The following is a 15,575-nucleotide window of genomic DNA, read 5'->3' as shown; positions in this document are numbered from 1 at the left end:
CTGTCTTTTTTTTTAACGTGTTGTTCTGAAAGTGTCAGCCAGCGACCTCGCGAGTGCGACAGCGTATGTAGACCATCGCCTTAACCGCCGTGTAACGTAACACGTGAACTTAGGAGGAGGCAATTAAGCTAATAGGTTATCGTTACTTAAGAACACCCTCGTTTTTCTCATTGCGTAGCGACGTTCACAACTGAGGCAGCGCCGAGGTCTTCAGTTAGGCTACAAAGTTCAATTGGCCCCCCTTTGCAAGCTCCGAAATTCACGCACGGCACACCACCCATAGCTGTGACTGAATGAATATTCGACATCCACCGTCATGAGCGTGAGGGGAGCTGGCTATCTTTTGTAGACCGAGATCTACAACTCGAACGCCGATTTCGCTCAAAGAGGATGGAGGACAGCCGCCTCCGTAGCTGAATTGATGGAGCATCGCATCAGCAATGTGGGAGGTGGTTTGACTATTACAGATGGTATTTACATTGTACACAAAAGAACTGTTTAGTCACCTATGCTTGCCTTGCTTTGATGTAGTTGTGATGAATGAACGCTCTTTAAAGTTGATGTTTGAATTACGATCATTAATGTGGCTGACAAGTGAATGTAAAACGCAAATTTCTAGAGATACTCATTGCCACTCGTTGTCGGACAAGAACTGCTCATGTCGATTTTGTGTAGTGTAGGAAAGGCATTTATTTCTTCCATGGGGCTACACAAACGTGAGAAGACTTTCAATAACCTCATCAATCGCACTGCATGCACTGCAATGGTGCCCATCCCCGCACGCAACTTGAACGTTTTCACGTAATTGGTACCGATTAGGCACATGCGTTGCGAAATAATTCGCATCCCGAATAACATATCCATATATTTCTCACAAACTTCTGTTTGATGCGACATGCAGCGAAGGAATTCGTATTAGGAAAGCTCGGCACTCTGCTGCTGTTGTGATCGCAGGATCAAATCCCGGCTACTACGGCCGCATTTCGATGGGGGCTAAATGCAAGAACAACGGTGTACACCGGTGTATGTTAAAGAGCCCCAGGTAATGAAAATTATTCCGCAGCCCCAAATACGGCGCAGCCTCATAACCAGATCGTGGTTTTGGCACGTAAAATCTCATAATTTTTTTTTGCTGTTCTGATTTGCAAAATCGAAAAGATATTTATTCTAAATAAGTTCTTTTTCTTCGTCAACAGTCATATATTTCAGTTTTTTCACTACAAGTCTCCCGCATTCGAGTACATTAGTGTAGTCCATTATGCCTTGCAGACAGGGTTCCATAGATGCCATGCGCAGAAGCCACTCCTCGGGCTAGATTAGATTAACCGTCAACGCTTAAATACACTCATGTGTGTCATCTGTTGACAGCTAGTACATAGTGCGTAAGCTATTTCAATCTATCTCTCAACAGGTGAGATTATCCCTATGTCTTAACCTACACGCCACATCACTTGGCGGAAAACTAACTTCTTTCGCACATGGTGTTGGAAATAATCACGCGACCACTTTAAACATTCACTTCTTCGCTCTTTCTCCATTTGTTAATAGCTTTCCTCTTTTGTCGCATAAGTAGCGCGTACATCGTAGCTTGCCAATGTGAGCGATAGCGAGCCTTTCTTAAACCCGCTCGTGGCTGCGCACTAACGCCAAGCGCCACCGACTGAGCTGCGAGGAGAGAGAGAGAGAAAAAACATTTATTTATCATGAGTTTGGACGACTTCCTCGCAGGGTGGAGCCCTTAGTTCAGGGCCCCATTGGCTCGCGCCACTCCGCGTGCCCGCCGGATCAGCCGTCGCTGCTCTTGCGGGTCTGAGCTGGTCAGCGCAGTCTCCCAGGAGGAAGGGGAAGGCGAAGGAATGGGGGAGTAGCCCGGAGGGTGTGGGCATTCCCAGGTGCAATGATATACTGTGGGTTTCGCTCCACAATAGGGACAGTATGAGGGCTAGTGTGTGGGGTGGAAGAGGTGAAGATAAAAGAGGCAGGGAAATGAATTAGTTTGAAGCTGTCGCCACGCGACGGCATCTTTTCGATTAAGGGAATTATGTGCTTGTAGCTGTTGTGTCCACTCGCCTAGGAAGAGTCGCGGCCTGCCAGTCGTGAAAAGAGGTGGCGCTAAGTGGCGGGTTCTACGCTGAAACCCGCCGCGGGCAAAATGTGGCCCACGAGTCTGAGTTTAGAGACCCACGTGTTAGGATACCCTAGCTGTTATTCCATTTCATTTAGGCTACCATTAAGTAGTGTGTCAAACACACTTCTCATACTTTACTTTAACGAGCTAATTCTAGGAACTGAAGTTGTCCTACAATAATCCATCGTCATCATCATCCTAATTTGCTCTTGTATGACTTCTGCAAACAGCTTATGCATGGAAAGCTCAGCTAAGATTGTCCATAGTTTCCTGGTCATTGGTTGCTTATAGAAGCCAACGTCGTTGAAGAAAACTAAGCAAAACGCAGGGGGGCGGAAGGTAAGAGGAAAAAATACAATACAAGCAATAGTACAATAGTACATTTATTGACATCAACATAAACACATAAATTAAAACAAAGCAACCACAATGTTTTTCTTCTTTCTTTTTGTGATTCGCCTATTTTAATCATGATTGTCATGACTACATTTTAGCCTACGTTCAGAGCGTGGCTCATGTAAGGCACCATAGTAGCCATGGTGATCAGATCACTTCTGGGGTGGCCAAGGTATCGTCAGAGTGGCAGATTTCCCGCGCAATTGCCGCTCATCAGTCGCCATGTTGAAAGCAGACACTGAGAAGCTGCACTCCTGCGCCCGGGCAGGGAGACCTATAGAGTGAAGCGATAGTCAAAGTTGATCCCGGGTACTACATTCATGCCAGTCATTGTGGGCATTGAAACAGTATTAAATTTGGCAAATTGCAATTATTCTTACTTATTTCGTAATGTTACTCTCATGTTCGGTGCTAAGAATTGATAGAATTACTATGCACAGCACTTCAAGTATTAAAGCGAGAAAGATGGGAAAGCAGACGTTACGGGCAACAAAGGGTGAAACATGGTTTCATGAGTTACGATCAGCTACACTCTTAAACAAATGTACACCTTTTGGGTCGTATCTTTCCACAAAACAATAATCATAATCTGTATTGCTTGCGTTTCCTTTCTTGAAAACTCTGCGATCGCTGCTTTCCTGTCTAGAATGCTCCATCGTGCTGATAACGTTCATGCCGTTCGTGACGTGGAAGTACCGGTCTCGCAGCGTTAAAGAAAGGAAATGCAGCAAGACAGATGTCGTTGTGTTGCAATATACGACCGAAAGGGTGTAATTTTGCTTAAGAGTGTAAGTGACGCTATAACCTGGACATGCTCTATATTATTTCGGGGATGTTGGGAGTATAGAATATTATATTTACAATATATATACAAAATGAGTCTGAGTAGTTAAGATGGCTGACCAACAATAACCCGCACCAGCCAGCGTCTCGCGATCTTCTTCTTGCTCTCTTCATTCATCCTTCCGTAAGAGGAGCCCCGGGTGGTGAAGCACCGTCGTGGCGCATGCTAGGCAAAGAAGTGCGAGCGAAGTGTGGCTTTAGCCGCGAAACGCGCACGACGTCAACAGGCGGCGGACTTGAGGATGGATCAAACTCTAACGGCACGATCTCGTAACTGACTTCGTTAACTTGACGTAGGACTTCATAAGGCCCTGTTTAGCGAGAGAGAAGCTTCTGGAAGAGGCTGAACCAATGAGATGGTGACCAAAGCAGCACCCAAGCACCTGGGGCGAACTGATCATCCCGATGGCACTGGTCGCAACGTTCTTTTTGCAGATGCTGCGAGGCTAATAAGCGAGATCGGGCGATTTGACGCGCCATGTGAGCGCGATCGATGACTTCGCCAGCGTACTCAGTGGCAACACGGGGCACAGAAGGTAGGATGGTGCCAAAGGGCAATGCAGGGTCGCGACCATACAAAATATAAAAGGATGAATATCCTGCGGTGTCATGTCGGGACGAGTTATACGCGAATGTCACATAGGCCAGCGTGGCATCCCAGTCGCTGTGATTGTTGGAAACGTACATTGACAGCATCTCTGCGCGCGTTCGTTCGTTTGTGGGTGGTAGGTGGTGGACAGCTTGTGCTCAGTGGCACAAGGGCGGAGGAGGTCGTCCACAACTCGAGACAAGAACGAGCGACCACGGTGTATAAGTAACTGTCGAGGTGACGTCGTGAAGGAGAAAATCGGCGACGTCTGTTGCGCAACTAGTCGGCAACGCATTCGCTAACGCGTAGCGTGTCGCTTACTCAGTAGTGACAGCGATCCACTTATTCCCTCTAGTCATCGTTGGAAAAGGGCCAAGCAGGTCTAGGCCTACACGAAAGAACGGTTCAGAGGGAACTTCAATTGGATGGAGCCGTCCGACAGGTGGTAGGGGAGGTTTCTTCCGGCGCAGGCACAATTCGCAAGTTGAGACATAACGACACACAGAGCGGTAGAGACCCGGCCAGAAGAACCCGCGTCGTACGCGGTCGTATGTACGCAAAACTCCAAGGTGTCCCGCCGTCGGTGCATCGTGAAGTTGTTCGAGAGGGACGGATCACAGATGACAAGGAAGGACAAGGCGCAACTCGGCGCCGTCAGGGTTGATATTGTGGCGGTAAAGGACGCCGTCATGCAGCACGAACATGTGGCATGTGCTGTCGGTGCGGCCAGATTGCACTCCGGCGATGATGGGCTGTAAGGATACGTCGCGTTGTTGTTCAGCGCGCATGTCGGCCATGTCAGTCAAAGCCCTCACGCAGGTCACCGGATCATGCGCAACAGGATCAAGGGGATCCACGCGATTACGCGAGAGGCAGTCAGCGTTCTTGTGCAGACGCCCAGACTTATAGTTGACAATAAATGAAAATTTCTGGAGCCGCAAAGCCCGGCGACTAAACCATCCTGTGGGGTCCCGGAGGAAAGACAGCCAACAGAGGGTGTGGTGGTCTGTAACGACCGAAAACGTGCGGCCGTACAAATATGACCGGAACTTTCCGACAACACAATCTAAAGCCAAGCATTCCCGCTCGGTGATGGAGTAATTTCTCTCGGCAAGTGACAGCAGGCGGCTCGCGTAAGCTATGACGCACTCGGTACCATTCTGCTGTTGGGCAAAAACAGCGCCAATGCTGTGGCCGCTTGCGTCAGTGTGGACTTCGGTCGGTGCAGATGGATCAAAGTGGGCAAGTATGGGAGGGGTGGTCAGAAACCCGAGGAGAGCGGCGAACGCGTGAGCCTTCTCCGGGCCCCATGAGAAAGGCGCGTTCTTCTTTAGAAGATCTGTCAAAGGCCGAGCAACGTCGGCGAAGTTTTTGACGAAACGGCCTGTTTTTGTCGGCCTGTGAAGAACACAGGTCGACTAAGCAGCGCACGTCAGAAGCAGAACGTGGCACAGGGAAGCTGCATACGGCGCGAACTTTTTCCGGATCTGATTGGACACTAGATGCGTCAACGAGGTGTGCCAACACCGTAATCTGACGGTGCCCGAATTGACACTTCGTGGAGTTCAGTTGGAGGCCGGCTTTTCGGAAGACCGAGAGAATGGCAGCGAGTCGGGTAATGTGGCTGCCGAACGTGGGAGAAAAAACAATAGCGTCGTCAAGGTAACAAAGACATGTGATCCCTTTGTAGCCTCGTAGAAAAGAGTCCATCATACGTTCAAATTTCGCTGGAGCATTGCATAGGCCAAAGGGCATGACTTTGAACTGATATAAGCCATCCGGCGTGATGAAGGTCGTCTTCTTGCGGTCCATTTCATCAACGGAAATCTGCCACTACACAGTAAAATAATTTACACCCTTGATGGTGAGAATTGCGAATCATAACACCCTTGAAGGGTGTTTTCATTCAAGAAACATCCCATCATCATGACTTTTTGCGAAGCATAGGGCAGTTCTAGATGCCATAACACCCTTTTACCCACCGAAAGGGTGCACTGACTAAGAATATTGGGGGTGGGTGCAAGGGTGTTTTTGTTTGTTTTTATCACATTCACAAACATACAATTGCACGAAGAGACGGCGTGTCCCACGGCACTAAAAACCAGTGGCGGATCCAGAAATGGGCCCTGCCTTACCCCAAGCCCTCCCCCCCCCCCCCCCCTCGAGACATGTCGGGCTTTCAAAGCCGAAAAAACTCCTGAAGAGAGTCCCCCTCCGTTTCACTGTCTGTTTTGATAAGCCATTTTAAATATGTCCTGGGAAAAACCTGTTGCTGAAGCACTACTATATATTATGGCACAGTGTTCTAGGTGGCACACAGTTCCTAAATGTCGTCACGCACAAATTCCGCGGAATCCAAAAGCGCGCACCTACTTTTTCTAGTATTGAATACTTAACCAAAAGAAAAATGTTCAAAATGTTTTCAGCAAGGCAGAACTAGTGCAGCTCCTGCTTTTGGGACGCCAGGAATCTAGCAAAATGAATAGGCCACGTGACAGCATGCAGCTGGACGCGCCACAATTCCTCTAAAGCAGTGCGGTCGTCTAGGTTTCTTTCAAGCATGGCAAAACAGGCAGAAAAGGGTGCGACGAACCATACGCGGACAAAAGATACGCCGATTTGAGAAGCTTTGACCCCACCTGACCTTCTTTCGCCGAATCAATAACCCCAATTCGTTCTGCTTCTCTCAAGTTTATAAACAAGGTAGGTTCGTTGGCAAACTTGAGCCTTCTCACCCACCACAATGCTTTGCTCAAGCAGCATCTGCAGAAAGAGCCGTGCAAAACGCTCACGGCTTCGCGTCTGCGTCAATTTACGAAGCTGGCTGTACAAAAAGAAACTATTAAGTTTGTAGTTGTATAGTAAAGGAACGTTCTACTGGCTTACAAACAGCTGCCTGAACGGAGTGCTCAAAAAGAAAGGGAGAATAATCTAAGAAAGTATAGAGAACCAACGTACAACTTGCGATGCATAAAGTATTTACAACACCGACTAACGACGGTATTTACTGAAATATTTCCCCTCCCAAATTGGAGACAGTATTATTGCATGCATGAATAGGATATCAAGCCAATCATTGTAGATATAACGAGATTCCAGAAATTGGCGGGGCATTTGCAGACCAATCTTTGTTCACGGAACAGTGGCGAGGCATTTTTCAAGTGTGCGCGCTACTGCCCACCTGCCAAGTACGTTCGCGATGTCTTGGCATATGTAGACCTGCGCGAGACTCACCCGTCTCCCCTCGCGAGACGGGTAGGACAGGTGCACATGCTGAATACGGGAAAGAAATACTTTGCAGAATGAAATTGAATTTTGTCAAAACACCAGAGCTCTGGATTGCAGGTTACAGCGTGCACAGGGGCGCTCTGCCAGATTTTAAAGCGAAGCTTTCTATGCCTCCTCCCTCACTTTTTCCAATTCTGCTGCTGCTGCTGTCACTGGCTTGCCAGCCGCGTCGGTGGGTGGTTTGAGAGCGTGCATAATGAACATGAGAGGGACGCGGGGAAGGCGTGTGCGAGTCCTTTTAGCGAGAACTTCGTGGGCATCGCTACAATACTCTTTGGACCTCTTTGGCCGTCACAATGCCCACTGAAACACCCTGGCCATCGACACAATGCCCTCTGGAAGACTAATTACGCGTTAGCCCCCTTCTGCCCACCCCCACCCACCGCAAAAGTAGTGCAGAAGGTGCAGCACTTACTTTTTTGTACTCACATGCAACAGCGCAGAGGAGAGACAGTATGGTACTAAGGGGAGACAAGAGAATGCTTAAAGCCAACACTCAGACGAAATGTCATCACAGTTCCCACACTTTGCCAGGAAATTGTTGTTGTCATTCAATAGCCTTTACCACAGCTGCACCCTCGCCGAGCAAAGGGGTTCGGCGATGGTATAGGCACAGCTATTGAATGGGAACAATACTAAATTGCTCTGCTCGTGGTAGTTTGTGGGCGAGCGTAGTTGGGTCGAAAATGACTTGTCTACCGCATGCACAAAATACCTCGATTTTGAATATATCTTCCTCATTACCCGTCAAACTGCTATTATAAGCAACTGCAGTAAGACAAAGACCGACATCAGATTATGACAACGACAACTCACGGTGCTGTCCACCAGAGGGGAATCGTTGTTATATTTGTTCTTTCTTTTGAGCGGTCATAGGCCCCACTCGCTCACCCGGTCATAAAAACAAAGAAAAAAAACCCGAGATCTGGATTCGCTTCGGTTGCACTTTCACGACAGCAGGCAAAGAAAGACTTTTCGTACTTGGAAACTTAAGGTTTTCGTGTAATTCTGCACATGTGAAATTTCGTGGTGTCGCCTATACGTTTAGAAAGCTATTATGCAAGTACTTCTATATCTGCCGTTAATCCAAGCTATTTAAAATTTGAGTGAGCACTCCAGTTCAGAAATATGAGCATTGTGAACTTCTTGAGAATGCCAATTAAAGCTTTTTTTCTCTCTCTGTTTCTCTGTGCATAAAAGAAAAGACAGACTCGCAAGTACCTCTGTATCTTATACAATCAGGAAGGGCCACGTCTCTTTACAAATGAACGACCAAGGAAACAAACAAAAAAGAAAGCATCGACAAATAAATTCACTTACACGCAGTTACCAGCCCACCTTTGCCCCATTTGATTTGATATCAGCCCATGTTTCTGGAAATAAATTTCCAGTGAAACTACCCGTAAACACTGAAAATGGCTTAGAGGTAGCGTAAAATAAATAGCTTTGAAAGTAATACACACACATAGTTTAAAAGAATATTTGTTTTTATGCCTTGAAAACGAAACCGAAATTGAAATAACTTCCCCCGACGGGTGTCGCCGCTATCGCCGCTACGTCATTTCCTGCGTCTCGCGGCGGGCCACCGGGAGCACATGTGTGTGTTCTCCGTGACATTCTTGAAGTTGTGAGTAATTAGATTGTTTTTTGCTGCGTTTAGGTTGTACCACCTCGTTGTTTTCGTGTACTTTTGTGCTCATCGACGCGAAGTGAGCGTCCGGAGTGAAGGCGACGCGATTATGCGTGAGAAAGAAGGGCACCAGCGGCCTACGACATCGGTGTTTCTTTGTGACAGTGTGTTTACTACGCCTACGACGGCCGTCATTCGTGGCGAAGGAGAAAACATCTTCCATTCGGCCTGAACAGTGATGAAGTGGACGTTTTGTTTTTCGGCGGAATGCATCGTCAACATGGTCCATCCACTACGTAAACGAAACGGCGTGCCCAGAGTACAGATCGTGACAGCGCTCCGCCTTCAAACCGAGGGCCTTTTGCAAGGCGCATGAACTGCTCATATAAAAGGTACGTACGTAGCCACGTTCAGCGTCGCGTTTTTTATGGTGCGTCATTGTGGTAGTAATTTTCGCGTAATTTATTTAAAGGACAGCGCAAGGTGTGTTGGATGCGAGTGTAGTATATGTACTCCAGGCGTAGCCTATGGGCACCGAATGTGAAAAAGAAAAAAAAAAATGAATGTTTCATTGTTCACGTGTCCTCAACTAGAGTTGTAGAGAATTAAGTACTGCTACGCGTCAGTATTCGGCGCAGGCAGGGAAATAATACTTTGGTTTGACTAATTGGTTCTTTCTGTTACCAAAGATGCGCGCAGACTTATACCGGTGTCACACGGCCACTTTCGAGCACGATTGAGCGCGTTCTGGATCGAAATTTTCGACCGCGATTGGCTCCCGTCCACCGATTGTGCAACGAGGCCAAACGCGTCCAGAAATTCGATTCCAGTCAGGATCGATCGCGGCCAAAAGTGTGCAGTGTGACAACCGTATTAAATGTCGCTTGTGTACTTTCACTTAATTGTTATTATTTATTTTTTTTGTCGGAGGTCCCGTGGTAGGTAATGGCGCAGGCAGCTTGCAATGCTTGTGGTTTCATGACTAGAACTAATGCAAAACAAAAGAACCACGACCGTCCCGGCTATGTACTTATCAATCGCTTTAAGTTGTGCTCGTTTGTTATAGAAGCTGTCGTGCTGTTGCGGATGAATGCGTGGTTGCGCTATTTGTTTGTAAATTTATCTTTTTGTATAAATAAGCACACCGAGCCTAATAAATTTTTTTCTCGTCCTTGTACTCGTTTCTTGGTTTCACGCAGGCGTGCTTATTATTACTACTATTTGTTTTCTTGTTCCGTGACTGAACCCTGCTTAAGGCGTCCTGTCAGTTGTCAACAGTATTTCTGAAATGAATTGCACTTAGCGTCCTACGGTTATTGTACGCTTCACTACCTTATTTTAATGTCTAGTTATAAAGTGTATGGTTATTGTAACTATTCTTGGCCTTTATATATGTATTTATTAAGCTGGTAAATGCTTAATTGTATTTGCTGTTTTGAGAGGTTCTTTTATTGAGTGGTCAATCTCGGGTGGTATTAATGGGGGGGTTGTTTTCTTGTGCCCATGCAGTTGCAGTCAGCATGAAGCAATTGCATGGGAACCGACTGGCTGTCTTGGGCCTACACGTTGCTGAAAAGACAGTGAAGACGTCTGACCCGACAGGTATACTTTTTTCATCACAATTGGCCTACATATTTTTTTCACCGGAGGATGAAGACCTCCCCCAGTGAGCTCCAATTACCCCTGTCTTGCGCTAGCTGATTCGAAGTGAAGCCTGCAAAATTTTTTGACTTCATCGTAGTCTACTTCTCTACCGTCCTTGACTACCCTTCTCTTCTCTTGGCATCCATTCTGTAACTCGAATGTGCCACCGGTTATCTGCCCTATGCATTACATGGTTGAAGAAGGCACTTGGGCTAGTTGGTGCTCATTGCAGACTTGAGACATCAATAACTAGCGTGAAAAAGACAACATCAAGAAGCACATAAGAAAGAAGTCTAGACTTCAACTGAAATTTTTGCTACACAGAAACATGGAATGCACAGAATGTCGACGGACAGAAACAACACAGGAGCTATCGGAACAAATTTATGAACAGGTTAATTTCACTTACGAACATTCTTGGTAAGAGCCAGAGACGGGTGCTTACACAGCTATTCCCCACTTTTTTGATGCAAAGTGGTTCGTATATTTCCCGATGTACCTGCTTCTGGAGCTGCCCGAGCACACGATTGCTTTGAAACTGCTCGGTGCATGAGCACGTATGGCGATGATTGGCCATGTGGCCACCAACCACCAAGGCACTCAAAGCTGCCCTATGTGTCCTCAAGCCAAACAGGTCGGTGTTTAAACGACCGCTTGGGGGAACAAAGATAGGGCAGCTGTCATGGCTGGTGGCCATCTGGCCAATCATTGCTGTAAGTGCTCATGCATTGAGCAGTTTCAAAGCACTCATCTGCCCACGCGGCTCTAGAGGCAGGTCGACATGAAAATATTCGAAGCACTTTGCATCGAAAAGCGGGTGATAAGTGTGTAAGCACCCCTTCCCTTGCTCTCGCCAAAAAAGAGTGTTCGTATCTCGAAATGAACCTGCCCATCGATTGGCTCCAATACCTCCTGTGTCAGGCAGGGAAAAGGAAAGCTAAATGTCGCTTCCATGCGTTGAGGTCGCATCCCCTGAATCCTATGTTTCTGTGTAGCCAAAATTTCAGTTGAAGCCTAGAGTTCTGTCCTGTGTGCTTCTAGCTGTCGTCCGTTGTCTTTTTCGCGCTAGTTAATGATGTCTCACGTCTGCACTACATGGCCTGACCAGCTCCCTTTTTTTACTCTTTATGTCAGCAAGGATATCAGCTCCTTCATCTACTTTCTGAACCACGCTGCTGTCTTCCTGTTTCTGCTGCCATCAGGATAGGAGTGGACATGACAAATGAAACTGAATGTCATTTAGACAGAGGAGCAGTGAGACTTCCTGTGCTTTACCTTTTGCTGTTGTACATAATAGTTGAAATTGCACCAACACATCTTTTCCACCTTGTGATTTTCCCATAGTTGTGGCAAATAAATATATAGGCTTTAAGAAACTAGAAATGCAGTTTGCCTAAGAAAGAGAATACTCTTGCACCTAAAGGTAATGTGTATGATGCTCTGACTTCTTTGATGCATGTGCCTTGAGAGGTGTTGACATCATTCTTCATTTCTTTCTCAGTAAGCTTTACTTGATGGGTCTGACTTTGTATAAAGAAATAAGTTCTAAAGAAACCTAATACCTAACAGGCAGAATTGTCGAGGTTGAAAGTCAAGTTTTCTTTCATGACATTTTTTTCAGGCTGTACTAGTTGATCCATGATGCTCGACAGACAGCGCAGACTTGTACAAGGGACGTCAAAAATGGCGAGAAATGGAACAAATGCTATCGCCTCTTTCTCCATCCTTTGTCGAGTTCACATTGTCTAACGTCATCGACCAATACCAACTAGCCCGTTTGCGTACCTGTACTAATTGAGCCATTTATACTATGGTACTCTAAACCAAATGTGATAAATTCAAAATTGGTGCCTTTTCTATCTTTGTACAAATACCTGTTTCATAAAATAGTTTAAAGTGTTATGGTTGATGTCATGTTTCGACACCACCATAACCTCATAAAATATCTTCATGGATGCAAAAGGTGCTTCTTGTGCAAGTTCCGTTCTAGCCTGACACGGAAAACAAACCTGGCAGAAGGTAGAGCACATGCTCTTTTGTAAACAAAACGCACGATTGAATTTTCTTGGCAGTTATTGCAATGTTTTCTGATGTTTATCTGAATGAACATTAATTATCTCAGCTGCTAGACACATCACTAGACACTGTGAGCAGAAAAACGTGATTGTGCAGTACTGTTGAAGTCACAATGCGTTGGCGGGCTAGTTGGTGCGAATCCATGAATACTTTGTTTAGCGCAAAACGACAGAGACAAGAAAGACGACAGGACAAGGCGCCTTGTCCTGTCGTCTTTCTTGTCTCTGTCGTTTTGCGCTAAACAAAGTATTGTTGAAGTCACACATTATGTTTAAGCAAACTGGCAGGGATGCTAGCTGTTAAAAAGAAAAAGCTGACTTCTAGAAAAATTTGCACTCCTAAATGTGGAATTGAAATTCACTATGCTTATAAGCTACAAAAGATTTCCAGGATGATCAGACTAGTTACACTGGCCATTTGCTGATTCAATAAGGTTCACTGAAGCTTGTTTTTAAATTCACACTGTTTTTATGCAGGGTGATGATTTTCAGTCTTGTGGAATTTTTAAATATAGTCCTGTTGCATATAGCATAATTCTAGTCCTTGAGCAGGAATATTCAAACACGCAGATATATCTAGCACAATAAATCGAACCATATTAAACTAATTACAAACTTTATTATCTTTTGAAATAATTACATTATAGCTAATATAACCGAAAAGCAAGGGGCTTAACCAAGAAACCCGATGTTTATTAATCATATCCTAAGAAGCCAGCAAACACTGACACCAAGGACAAGTAAGGGTAAATTACTTGTGATTAACAAATGAAATAAAGAAATGATAAATTAATGGAAATGAAAGTGGATGAAAAAACAGCTTGCTGCAGGTGGGGAACGAACCCACGTCTTTGCATTACGCGTTAGATGCTTTACCAATTGAGCTACTGCGGGCGCCGTTTCCCCATCACTTTCTTGGGTATTTATGCTTCCTAGTAGAACGCTGGGAGTGTTTGCCAGCACCACCACATATCTGGGGCACATATTGTAATTTAAGAATCATAGCCAGTGAGATTACAAGGTGTATCTACTTGGAATAGATTTCCAGAATGGCGTCAGTTTGGAGATATGCACCATCAAACTTGCCGGAAAAATGCATGTTGTTCCACTTACTTTTTAACAAAATGTACTTTTATGGTTGTGCACTGATGCACAACCCACTACTTTATTAGTAGTACTGAAAACATTTTGGCTCTTTGTCATTAATGCACTGATGTTTAAGCTATAGAATGTCACTTGCCCCATCTTCCTATCTCTTCACGTTCCAAAGTAATCGAGCAATGCATGGCATCCAGTGGTGATGTCCGGTTGAAACAGTGGGCTGTAATTGAATTTCTCACTGCGGATGGTTCTGCGCCCTTCAACATTCATTGCCATCTGAAAGCAGTTTACGGGGATGCCTGTGTTGAAATCAGCACTGTGCGTAGGTGGACAAGTACTGAGAAACATCAAAATCCAGCCGCATCAAATGTCCAGGATCAGCACTGAACTGGACAGCCCACAATGGCTTCTTATGAGGATCATCAACATCAGGCAGACGAGTTGAATCGGGTCAATCGTAGGATCAAGCAACACCAGATTGCAGCAACACTCGCTATTTCCATTGGTTCAGTGAACCACATAATTAAAAACCTCCTGGGTTACAAGAATTGAACTTGTTGGCTATGCTTCGACTTTTTCATGTCAGTCGTCAGTTACCGTGACACCCAACAAGCGCAAGTCTTCTTGTAACGCAGGTCTTTAATGATGTGGTTCACTGAGGCAATGGAAATGGCGAGTGTTGCAATCTGGTGTTGCTTGATCCTGCAATTGCACCGAGTCAACTCATCTGCTGATGTTCATGACCCTCATCAGAAGCCATTGTGGGCCATCCATTTCGGTGCTGATCCGGGAGATTTGATGTGGTAGGATTTTGGTCTTTCACAGTCCTTGCCCACCTCTGCACAGTGCTGACGTCAACACAGGCATTCCTGTAAACTGCAGTCAAATGGCCATGAATGTTGATATGCGCACAACCTTCCACAGTCAGAAATTCAATTACACCCTGTTGTTTCAACTGGACGTCACCACTGGATGCCATGAATTGCTCGATTACTCTGGAACGAGAAGAGATAGGAAGGTGAGGCAAGTGACATTCGATAGCTTAAGCATAAGTGCATCAATGATAAAAAGTTGAAAATGTTTGCTGTAATATTGGCAAAGTAGTGGGCTTGGAGGCAATAATTTCTGAATTGCCCTCATATAGTTGTGTAGCCTGTATCTCCTACATTCATGATGTGGCAGATTAAATGCCTTATTCTTTCGAAATAACGATTTCCTGGAAGTAAGCACTATCTGTGCTTGTTTTCTTTAACCTGCTCTTCATGTGATCTTGAAATATTAAAGTGAATTATGCAGGGAAGCGCTGCTGGTCATGTTTCGTGTACTTTTCCTGACATTAAATTGCAACAAATCAATTTGCAGGCAGAAAAGAAGCAGATGGCTACAGTGATCAATGAAGAAATGGCTTCATCTATGATGGCTCGCCTTAGGACATTGGAATGGAGCTACAAAAAGGCATCATCATCCTCGCCTGTGCCCTGGAACTATGGTTTGAATGAGACTGTTCTTCAATGTATAACGGCCGCAAGACTTGTCACCACAAGGCATAGTGCAAGCTCAAAATATTGTACAGGAGGCTAGAATAAATGACCCTCCATGCAGTCACTCTGTATCTGTGATAAATGGGACCATTTCACGCAGAACACTCACAAGTGATAATGTGTTTTCTCTCAAAGTTGCTATGCAGTGCGTTTGTAAACACATTACCTATTGTATGCACACCATACATAACATTTCTGTGTGCTAGCCTAACTGTAGACTTAGAAACAAACAATGATGTGCATATGTACCCGCTTCCACATGCCATACTTCAAGGGCTATTATATTGCTCATTACACCCGATAGGTGAAGGGGTAATATATTCCTGATCACACCCTTACA

At 45.5% G+C, this 15,575-nt stretch overlaps 1 protein-coding gene and 1 long non-coding RNA gene across 5 annotated transcripts in view; one reads left to right on the top strand and one right to left on the bottom strand.

Moving 5' to 3' along the window:
• The window catches only part of LOC135912996 (receptor-type tyrosine-protein phosphatase F-like), a 110,676-nt gene that overhangs the window by 9,243 nt on the left and 85,858 nt on the right, over positions 1-15,575 (bottom strand). For 2 of the 3 annotated variants that reach the window (XM_065445604.1, XM_065445605.1), the window contains exon 13: positions 2,494-2,798. The exons of the other annotated variant lie outside the window; for it this stretch is intronic. In XM_065445604.1, the coding sequence (XP_065301676.1) occupies positions 2,677-2,798 (122 nt within the window). In that variant the 3' untranslated portion in view covers positions 2,494-2,676. Of the gene's footprint in view, positions 1-2,493; positions 2,799-15,575 lie in introns of those variants that run through there. 3 annotated transcript variants of the gene reach the window in all.
• LOC135912973 (uncharacterized) lies at positions 8,829-15,295 on the top strand. Of its 2 annotated transcripts, XR_010567846.1 has the most exons (3): positions 8,829-9,266; positions 10,384-10,476; positions 15,057-15,295. It is a non-coding gene; the product is annotated as an uncharacterized lncRNA (long non-coding RNA). The 2 variants fall into 2 exon arrangements; XR_010567845.1 differs by lacking the exon at positions 15,057-15,295 and having other exon boundaries at positions 10,384-10,479.

Source organism: Dermacentor albipictus, unplaced genomic scaffold (assembly GCF_038994185.2).
Source record: "Dermacentor albipictus isolate Rhodes 1998 colony unplaced genomic scaffold, USDA_Dalb.pri_finalv2 scaffold_13, whole genome shotgun sequence".
Classification (NCBI taxonomy): Eukaryota; Metazoa; Arthropoda; class Arachnida; order Ixodida; family Ixodidae; genus Dermacentor; species Dermacentor albipictus.
Note: the sequence above shows the minus strand (reverse complement) of the source record. Positions and strands in the feature narration are given on the sequence as shown.